This window comes from Erpetoichthys calabaricus, chromosome 4, assembly GCF_900747795.2.
Source record: "Erpetoichthys calabaricus chromosome 4, fErpCal1.3, whole genome shotgun sequence".
Classification (NCBI taxonomy): domain Eukaryota; kingdom Metazoa; phylum Chordata; class Cladistia; order Polypteriformes; family Polypteridae; genus Erpetoichthys; species Erpetoichthys calabaricus.
Genome location: NC_041397.2, coordinates 312,011,562 through 312,022,779, shown reverse-complemented (window position 1 = coordinate 312,022,779; position 11,218 = coordinate 312,011,562). Strand labels below are relative to the sequence as shown.

The following is an 11,218-nucleotide window of genomic DNA, read 5'->3' as shown; positions in this document are numbered from 1 at the left end:
TTCTGGGTCTTTCTTGTCCCTGAACTCTCAAAACAACTGCCCATCGATGTCCAAGTGACCTCGTGAGATCACCTTCAGCCTGCTATTACCTCAAACAATCTACAAAATCAATGAAAAGCTTCACGGCATTAGATGAATGTAGAACTCGAATTAACACTCCCTGAGGACCTCCATGTGACCAACCCCTCCCACCCTCCACTTTTCCAGTGGTCATTCATAATGCTTTAATGAATCTGATTGGTTGGAGAGCACAAACCTGGAATGAGTGTTTACAGGAAATCCCAGCCCACCCAATCAGTGCCGTCTCTCATTAACTCCATTATGTTGCTCTGTGTGAGACGACTGACAGCCAGCCATTGCCAGACAGCGTCACCCTCATACTGGCACAATGGCCTCCATTGAGTCACATTCACTCATTCATTCATGTCTCCAGTTGACCTCGGAGCAGGCTGACACAACAGACTTGAATGAGCGACACGGTAGAGCTAAGCAGCCACCTCAGAGCCAAGGAGTCCTCTTGCCAATGTTTATGTGGCATCTCTTTAAGCTATGGAAAGTGAAAAGAGTGACATGACTTCATAAAGCAGGCAGCGGGGTGGGTGAGCAGACCAGTAACCCAAAAACTGCACCCATCTTCCATAACCTGTAACACCAGAGCCACTGCCTTCTGTTTCAATGCATACCTGTGGTGGAGTACTTGGGATCCAATGGAGGGAAGTCCCAGGGGTGGCCCAGATTTGCTTCTGAAAGTGTTCTGAGGCCCAGCTTGAAATACGTAAACCCCCACCCCAGCTGTTCTGATCCTGCATCATAAAAACATCAAAAATGGGATGCAGGCCTCTAAACACACCCAAAAACCAGGCCTGCCCTCTTCACGGGATTAGGCCCACTGAGTAGACCTCACCTCAGGCAGCCTAGTCCCAAACACAAATGGCAGGCGACAAGCCTGCACTGGCCTAAAAATGGGACTAAGGCTTTTAAATGTCAAAAAGCCTCAAAATGTCATGAATGGAAGAGAGAGAGGAACCGTAAACCTCCATTATTTAAAGATATTTATTAAAGAATACCACAAGAAGGAAAAACGAAAAAGCAGGGCAAGAAACGAAAAAGAGTACAAAACAGAAACAGTACTTTATGGAAAGAAGAAGTCAAAGGCAGTTATGTTATGTACCTGTGCAAAGTTATGTGTATTTTAAACGTTATTATTATATTTTTAAATTTGAGATATTGTTTTTCATGTCTGTTATTTTTGTTAATTTCATGTGTGGCTTTGTAAGTGTGTTCTGTCCCTTTAACTGTAGTTCTGTCACGTGTTCTTTGTGGGTGGAGCCCCAGGCTATTTAAACTGATTGAGAAGGCTCAGGAGTTGGGAATCATGCATTTACACGAGTTTCTGTGAGTATTGTGTTTTCTGTGTTGTTTTTTGGTTTTCTTGATTTATTGTTAATAATTCTTATCATTATCCATCCATCCATTTTCCAACCCGCTGAATCCGAACACAGGGTCACGGGGGTCTGCTGGAGCCAAACCCAGCCAACACAGGGCACAAGGCAGGAACCAATCCCGGGCAGGGTGCCAACCCACCATAAGACTTATTATCATTATAATTATTACAATTTTATATAGTACATTTCTATTACGGGCGGCACGGTGGCACAGTGGGTAGCGCTGCTGCCTCACAGTTGGGAGATCTGGGGACCTGGGTTCGCTTCCCGGGTCCTCCCTGCGTGGAGTTTGCATGTTCTCCCCGTGTCTGCGTGGGTTTCCTCCGGGCGCTCCGGTTTCCTCCCACAGTCCAGAGACATTCAGGTTAGGTGGATTGGTGATTCTAAATTGTCCCTGGTGTGTGCTTGGTGTGTGTTTGTGTGTGTACTGCGGTGGGTTGGCACCCTGCCCGGATTGTTTCCTGCCTTGTGCCCTGTGTTGGCTGGGATTGGCTCCAGCAGACCCCCGTGACCCTGTGTTCGGATTCAGCGGGTTAGATAATGGATGGATGGATGGACATTTCTATTACTTTACCTCTGCTGTGACATTTAATGCTAAGAGATCAAGTTTACTTCTAATACCCTCTTTATTTCCATTTTTGCCAGTCACCTAGATTTATGTTTTTTCCTTATTTAGTTTGAGAAAGTTATTACTCCTCCATTTGGAAATATTACTAAGAAATTGGATCAGAGAGCCCAGAGAGTCAGGGTCATATAGATTAGGGGTCGCCAACTCCGGTCCTGGAGGACCACCGTGGCTGCAGGTTTACATTCTAACCCTTTTTTTTAATGAGTACCCTGTTTGTGCTGCTAATTAACTTCTTGTGAATTCATTATAATTGAATTGCTTTTTATAATAATTCCTCTGAATTGCCTTATTTCTTTCCTTAAATGGCACCCAAACAGAAATGAAATGTGAAGTGAGTGAGCCAACAGAAGACCAGCTAAGTCAGGGCCTCAAACTCCAACCAATTTCACTGCAGCCAGCTTTTTAATTAGGCACCGAGTCTTGTCGTTAATTAAACCCGTTCTTTAATTCCATGGCTTGTTGCTGCTCTCGTGGTGCATTAGCAGACATTTCCGAAATTGTTGATTTTTCTCTTTTCTAAGAGCTCTGTGAAAATGTTTTGGGGACCTGAGCAGGTCAGCATTCCTTCATCTTTCTTTATTTTCAGATATTGTATGATGGACACCAGTTGTTTTGGCTCCTTTTGTATCTCATTATTGTTTGGCTGCTAAGTAAGGGAAAAGAAACAATTATGGGGTCTGAGATTTCAAGAGCAAGTCAATTAAAATTAGTTCAAAAGGAGTCAATTAGCAGCAAAAACAGGTCACTCATTAAGAAAAGGGTTAGAATGAAAACCTGCAGCCACTGTGGTCCCTCCGGGACCGGAGTTGGCAACCCCTGATATAGATAACTAAAGCTGCGTATCATCTGCCTGACTCTGGTGTGACTTCAAAGGATGACATCGATATTCTGTCATCCACTGAATCAAGTCCCTGAATACAGGCACAGACACATGTTGGTGAAAACCTGGCAGCTTTAATGCTGTGGTCCGTATAATCTTTAGCCCGTGCTCAATCAATCGATCGATCGCATCGGTTGTGCATTAGCGGCTAAGCGAGGTTCGCTTTCCCCGGCGGTTTCGTTTTGCCGGTGTGCTCGCCTCCATAAGCAGCTAAACGAGTTTCAGTTTGGCAAACAGAGTCACTTTCTTTGAGCGTCATGATAGCCACGCACTTCCACGCGTAGACGTTTATAATAGAGAGATGACAAGCAATTTACTACATTATGAAGTTCACATTCTCATTTATTTCCACGTATGTGTAAGTCTTTGTACAAGAACAAAACGACTAGCCGATTTATAGCGGGCGCAGTGATTCGCGCAGTTAGCTCAGTTACATAACGCTGTTTTTAAATCCTAACCTCGTCACTTCTTCTTCTACTTTCGACTACTCCCGTTAGGGGTTGCCACAGCGGATCATACTGTCCGCATATTAATTTGGCACAATTTTACACCAAATGCTCTTCCTGGCGTAACCCTCCCCATTTATCCTCAGGCTTGGGACCGGCAGTAAGAAACACACTGGTTTGTGCATCCCCTGTGGCTGAGTTAAATCCTAACCTTATCACTTAAGACTCTATATGTACACAAAAGTGTTGTTTTTAACAAGGCAAGCTGGCACTCTTTGGGCCATATATTAAAGACGTGCCTGGCTCAGGAATCGGTGTCATTTTCTGCACCTTTGAGAAAACTCCCGATAAAAGCCTTGCCAGGGTACGGAAGCGTATTAGGGCCACAGTGAAGAAAAAAAAAAAAAAACTAAATGTCGAGATTAAAGTCGACATGTTAACTTTATTCTCGTACACTGAAAAAAGTATAAAGTTGACATTGTTCATTCAAAGTAAATTTTCTCTTTCAAGCAATTTAAGATTAGTCATTTAGTGTTGTAGCTTGAAATATTTCGTTTCAGATCTCAATCAAAGTAAAAAAAATTGTTTGTACCAAAGTAAGTTATGGTGGAAGGAATAAACGTAGAAATCCTATTTCAGTTAACTTAATATTTGAGTTTGTTCGCGTGCGGTGTTTGAGGGGCCGTTTGTATTTTCTTCCGGTCAAACTTTTCAGAGTGCTGGCTTTCCAACTGCCAAAAAAGAACAACTTAAAAATAGATTTAGTATAAAACAAGTGAATTGCACCCAATCACTCTAAATGATTAGCCTCAACTTAAAAATTGTGGGATCAATAAGATTAAAAGAATTATATTGGTTCAGATTGAAAATATTAAGTGTGAATCATCACCTTTTTTTTCAGTGCGTGGTTTCTCATTAAAGTAGAACAGTGTACACTAAACTTCATCTTAAAATGATTATTTAATTTAGTAAATCTTCCCAAACCCCGTCATAAATTATGTAACGCATGAAATGCTTTGCGGGCGGCACGGTGGCGCAGTGGGTAGCGCTGCTGCCTCGCAGTTGGGAGATCTGGGGACCTGGGTTCGCTTCCCGGGTCCTCCCTGCGTGGAGTTTGCATGTTCTCCCCGTGTCTGCGTGGGTTTCCTCCCACAGTCCAAAGACATGCAGGTTAGGTGGATTGGCGATTCTAAATTGGCCCTAGTGTGTGCTTGGTGTGTGGGTGTGTTTGTGTGTGTCCTGCGGTGGGTTGGCACCCTGCCCAGGATTGTTTCCCTGCCTTGTGCCCTGTGTTGGCTGGGATTGGCTCCAGCAGACCCCCGTGACCCTGTGTTCGGATTCGGCGGGTTGGAAAACGGATGGATGGATGGATGAAATGCTTTGCCTTCCCCGAGCCATGTTAATCACTACGTGCTTCTTAAACTGATTTCCTCTGCACAGAGGAGGCGCAAGCAGCGATCAGCATTAACTTTATGATATCCCTGCTCCGTGAACATTTACAATGCTAAGATAAATACTTGATATCATTTTCATGATGAAATGCATTAAAGCATGTACTAATCCTTTGGGGGCACGGTGGCGTAGAGGTTGCACTGCTGCCTGGCAGCAAGGAGGTGTACCCTGCCTTGAGTTTGCATGTTTTCCTGCCAGGTTTACTCAGCGTGCTTCAGTTTCCTTTCAAAGTCATGTAGGATGTGGGGTTTTGTTCTGCTATATTGACCCTGCTAGTGTATGTGTGTGCGCTCGTATTCACCATGCAATGAGCTGGCGTCCCGTTCAAGATTTGTTCCTGCCTGGCACACGATGCTTGCTGGGATGGGCGTAACCCTGAATGGACGGCATATTTAAAAATGTATAACGAAGATTTTTTTAAAGTTCTGAACACTCCGGGGCGGCACGGTGGCGCAGTGGGTAGCGCTGCTGCCTCGCAGTTGGGAGATCTGGGGACCTGGGTTCGCTTCCCCGGTCCTCCCTGTGTGGAGTTTGCATGTTCTCCCCGTGTCTGCGTGGGTTTCCTCCCACAGTCCAAAGACATGCTGGTTAGGTGGATTGGCGATTCTAAAATTGGCCGTAGTGTGTGCTTGGTGTGTGGGTGTCTTTGTGTGCGTCCTGCGGTGGGTTGGCACCCTGCCCAGGATTGGTTCCCTGCCTTGTGCCCTGTGTTGGCTGGGATTGGCTCCAGCAGACCCCCGTGACCCTGTGTTCAGATTCAGCGGGTTGGAAAATGGATGGATGGATGAACACTCCATGGTCTAAGTTTATAACTAGTTTTAATTTCACAAAGACGTTTATCGTGTTGTGATTGGTTATGTGGAGAATGAATAAGGAAGGATAGGAACTGGGGTTTTATAGGTCAGACAGAGACAGCACGCATGCAAAATGAAAGTCCGCACAGAAGAACATCCATTGAATTCTGTGTTCGTGTCTTCGACCACCAGATCACGAACCCAACATTTGCACAATATTTCAGTTACACCTGTGCGATACCCATTCATACATCCAGCCTCGTCACACCTGCCATAAACTTCTCTACACTGAACGTACACCAGAGTGCATGTTTAATACCTGCTTTAATGCATTTCATCATGAAAATGATATCAAGTATTTACCTTAGCATTGTAAATGTTTAGAGAGCAGGGATATCATGTAGTGAATGGATTCTGTGCGGCGATCGATGCCTGCGCCTCCTCAATGCAAAAGGAAGTCAGTTTAAGAAGCACGTAGTGATTAATAATTGGGTCGGGGAACAAAACACAAAGCATTTAATGTGCTACAAAACTTATGACGGGGTTTGAGAAAATCTGGTAAATTAAATATTTATTTTAAGATGAAGTTTAATTTACGACATTCTGCTTTAATGACAAAATAAACTACGAGAATAAAGTGGAAATGTCGAGAATAAAGTCAACATGCCGACTTTAATCTCGACATTTAGTTTTTTTTTTTCACTGTGGCCCTACGCTTCCGTATAGGGAGCCTGCTGTTTAACGCCTCTAAACTGCGGCCCCGTCTGGGTGAGCGTGGCTGGTATGATCATCATGATGGCATCCTATATTCACTGTAAAAAATCAATCCTGCTCCCAATTAAAAAATATTAAGTAACTGATTACAATGTGCTTTTTGAGTTTGCTCAACATTACGTTGACAAATCCTGCCAATTACAAAATTTGAGTTCACTGGATACAAGCTACACTATGCCAAACTAAGAAAATTAAATTAGCTCAAGTAGAAATAACTAATATGTAAAAACAGCATTAAGCCCATCTAACATAAATTTTAGGGCTTTGTCAATGTCATCTCTAATTGGCGCAACTAAAAAACCTATGCTGAATAAACGTAAGTAAATTTAGGCAAACTTCAAGGTAGTAATTCAAGAAATTAATATATTTATTTTTTGCAAACTCAAAAAGCACATTGTAATCAGTTACTTAAGAACTCTGACTTTATTGAGCAACATATTCTATTTTAACAAAAAAGAAAAAACAGCTTTTTTGAAAATAATGCAGCTTTATTTTCTTAGACATGGCATTACATTATTATTACAATGTGAAATATGAAAATCACTTATACAAATGTATTTATATTCAGTATGTTCAAATTTTGTCTTAATAACATTGTTATCATTACTAATAACCACAAGCCATGCCATCTCTGATGTTGTGGAATCTTAATTTGAAAAGTGTTACATCAATAATTCCAAAATTTTTGAACAGAACCTGCACAGGGTAAAGGGATCCTGTCATAACATTAACACTAAAGTGCAACTGAGAAAGAATTTCACACAAAGAAAAGTAGCTATCGCAATGTTAATCTAAAATCAAAAGACAAGCACATCCTATTCTGCAGATCTGAGACATATTTGCCTAACATTTATACAGCATATTTTTGAGTGACAATACTCTATGTGAGTATAAGTCCCCAATATTTAGAAACACCTTCTGTACTGTTTCAAAAGTGTATTTCAGTTCTTTTGGGTACTGAATGTTTCGAGCATACAGAAGACCAACAAGTATGACAAATGCAGTTGTGAAGTCGACAAGCTCTTCAGATACTACTTGACCTTCTATTACCACAGCCACATTCATTGCCGCAGCTCCAGGATTGGTCTCATGGTGCCTCACAACCTCTAATATTCCTATCTTCATTTCATTTGTATATATTTGAAGGGAGTCTGTATCCTAAAAATATAGAACAATAATATAGTTAAAGTGTGAAAAAATAAACCATAGTTGACTCTTTGCCAAAGCCAAGTGAAAGGTTGTCTACCAACTTAACTTTCTAGTTTGTTAATCATTTAGTTTGACATTTCCAACAGAACTTACATGACATGTTGTTGATAACTTCTTGTATTCTCTTAAGTACAGAGGTAGTCCTTGTAGAACCGTTGCCCTCTTGTGTGTGGTAACATCCATAGTCTGAAAAGTACAGTAACAAAAACAATAGTCATAGAGGTAGAATATACAAAGAAATAATATTTGAACCGAATGACAATTTAAGAAAACTTTAAACAAAACAACTAAATATATTTGACATATTTTCTTTCTCATTACTGTACATATACAAAAATCCATCTTTGTTAAATGATCCAAATAATGAAAGGATTTTGCACTTCTGCAAATTATTTAAAATGTATGCACAGATCCAGACACACACACAAAAAAAATGCTATTAACCTGGATAATTTAAATTGTCAATTTATAATAAACAGAATAGCTCAGGAATTTACTTTTATTTCTGGAAAAATATTGTTTGTGTAAATCTCACCATCAAATAAAACTGTAAATTAATACATTATGAATTTGTAGTCCATGACATTGGAGGGAATATGTACAGTGCCAATGACTCAGATATAAACATATACAGTATAATTTAGCTTGTTCTATAAAATCATTTTGCATACATTTGATAAGTATATGGGTTTGCCACATGCACCTTCATAAGCAAACAGTTTAACAGCCTTAATTACAACACTGCCCTGCACATACTACTTTAAGTTCATGCTTATGAATATAAAACAATTCTTTCCTGATCCTTATTACGTACCTGTTCATCTAGTAATTCTAAAAGTGATTTCAATTCATGTGCCGTCTTGCCTCCTTTTGCTCTGTACATTTTGATCAGAGCTGTCGAATACTTGTCCAAGGATGTCAGCGATGTTTCTTTCAATTGCACCTGGGTAATGCAATAAAATTCTGCATATACCTGTAACAAAATTCAGGAATTAATAATGTACTTATTTTCAAGATACTAGCATCGCTACTCGACAATTAATTTATAAGATTAGATAAAACTCACCTGTTGCTCTATGAGAAGGCCTGGCCATCTCTGTTGGACTACAGAGACCAGCGGTTCATCCATGACAATCTCCTTTATTCTCAGGGAAAAAGTGAGGTCCTGAAACAATATCATTTAACCCTTCAAGTATTTGCTGGGTAGCACTTTTTGACATGTGAAGAACAGTATGCATACAAAAAAAGAGAGAAGCAAGTTTGTGCTCAATTGCATCTCCTAAATCCTCATTGCAAGCAACACATCCACTACCTACATGATCATCCTCACCATCAATAAGAGGTCCACTATTGTCTGCAGCAGAGCTACTATCAGGACTGTCTTCTTGGCCTGCATGATTACTACTTAAAATGGATAGCCTGAAATCATGAAAAGACTGACCCTTATGCTTCCTAATCTTATGTACATTAAATGTGGTATATACATTGGTCTGAAAGTCACAGTTTACAAAAGGACATTTCACATATTCATAGTTTTTAGATGTTTTCTTATATGGCTGTAAAAGGTCTTCCCATCACAGATATGTTGAAATTTACAAAGTTCACAGCTCAAACAAGCCAAATCCTTGGTAACTTTTGAAAGGGTAGCATTGGGATGTATTCTGTTGAGATGTGTCCTTAACGCACCTGCAGTCCGGAATGAACAAATGCAGTCACTGTGAATGCAAGGAAACGATGAATATGGTCCACGCCAGTGCTTCAATCTATAATGTCTGAGAAGTGTGTCCTGAGCTGTAGTACAAAATGTACAGAGCTTGCAATGCATGAAGACCCTAAAAATCACAATAAAGAAATAAGAGCTGATTTGGATGGCCTTCAAAAGAGTTTGTATACCATAACACTGCATTAAATAGAATTAAAGTAGGTTCAGTTAATATATGAAATCATATCTTAATAATTCTATCACAAATGTCTAAGGTGGTACAGTATCTGAAAATGAACACAGTAAACTACACATCACGTTTACACCTGAGCAGTCGTGTGGTGCGACTTATATTTATTAACATATGTTTGTGAGGGTATATTTTTTTTTCCTTGAAGGAGCTAAGAATTGTTGTTGAGGTCTGCTCAGTGTGTTAATTTCAGGTCCTTCCCCCTTTACCACTCGCTTTCTCCCTCTATGACGCACACCCTAATTTTCCTCTATAAAAGAAACAGCATAAATTGAATGTACACAAGAAAGAAAGGAGTACTCCAACCAGTAATCGTGCGTCTGCCTTTACAAGCTGTTATGCCTATGCACCACAGCGCCCGTAATAATTTACTAGAACATTCAGTTGAAAAAAAAGCGCCGTCACCACAGAAGCGTGCACGCCATCTTTTACTTTTTTTCGACTGTATGCAATTTTACGAAAAAAACGGTACAGAATAGAATATTGATGTCATTTTATTAATTTACCGTTTAAAAAACAAAATTATCTGACCGTTGTCGTACTCTCTTATTGCCCAATCCACTTGAATAAAGTGTAATCATCTGCGTTCAGTCTCTACTCTAAACTTTAGTATGGTGCCTCAAAAGCTCGAGTCGGTCACCGCAGCTACTACAGGAATTCAGACCGCTAACTTTATGTGAAAAAAGTGTCCTGATGTCGGGTTTTGAGGTATAAAAACACAAGTTGTTATAGTGAAAAAAGGAAAGAGGGAAATATCGCAATTGCGTGGCATTTGATAAAAACTTATAGCCACCACAGTAAGCACAACTGACCTTTCATTTTATAATTATTCATTTTCAGATTCTGTTATAGTCACTAAAATCTTCCGTAATTAACGGACCCGCCGTCATTACAAGTTGCAAATAACACAAGCGAACATTAAACACATAAAAAACTTTTTTACGTTCGGCAGTTGGTTATAATCGATGGTCGTCGAAGTTAGTAAGGTTACTGGCGTGGTAACTGTTAATACTTCGTACCCCGATTTTTTATGGTTTTCAACAAAGGAAAGTCCTACTCTTGTAAATGTATGTACTTACCTTAAGTCGGGGGTCTCAAACGTTAGTAATTACAGATTGTGGAGTCGTGGAGTCATGCACGTGTCCAAATCTCATAAATCGAGAATATTCTCGCAGGACATGCGCATTTCGCAAAAGAAAAACTCGCACAAACAACAGATTATTAATTCTCACAATGATGATTTTTACATTTGAACCCAAAAGAAAAATAGAACTCACATCTGCGCCACACAATGAAGAAACGATTGTCAAGCTAAACATTTAACACAGAAATGCTGGAACAACAAACATTTTTACCCTGGGTCGACTATCACTTAGTTACATTTTTTACAGTGTACAATGACATACAGTATGCGGTGACAAACCTTTGCGAGATAGAAGTGTCGCTGATTTAATCAAACTGTGCATGCAGGTAGTTGCAGGCATTACAGCTAGGCTAGCGAAATGTGTAAGTTAGCTAACATTTCTATCAATAATAGAAAAGTACACCGCTTAAAAACCTATTATTTAAAAAATAGCAGGACCTGGCCAAGATAGATAAGAGTCCCCTAACTTGTTTTTGAGTTTTTGAAAGTGTTCT

General features: G+C 40.2%; 1 protein-coding gene across 1 annotated transcript; it reads right to left on the bottom strand.

Moving 5' to 3' along the window:
• Positions 1-421: 421 nt before the first annotated feature.
• On the bottom strand, positions 422-8,736 carry LOC114644953 (uncharacterized). The gene is made up of 5 exons (XM_051926715.1): positions 8,443-8,736; positions 7,722-7,814; positions 7,344-7,577; positions 684-803; positions 422-547 (listed from the first exon to the last, which is right to left on the bottom strand). The coding sequence occupies exons 1-5, from the start codon at positions 8,509-8,511 to the stop codon at positions 422-424; spliced, it is 642 nt and encodes a 213-aa protein (XP_051782675.1). The 5' UTR covers positions 8,512-8,736.
• Positions 8,737-11,218: the final 2,482 nt, after the last annotated feature.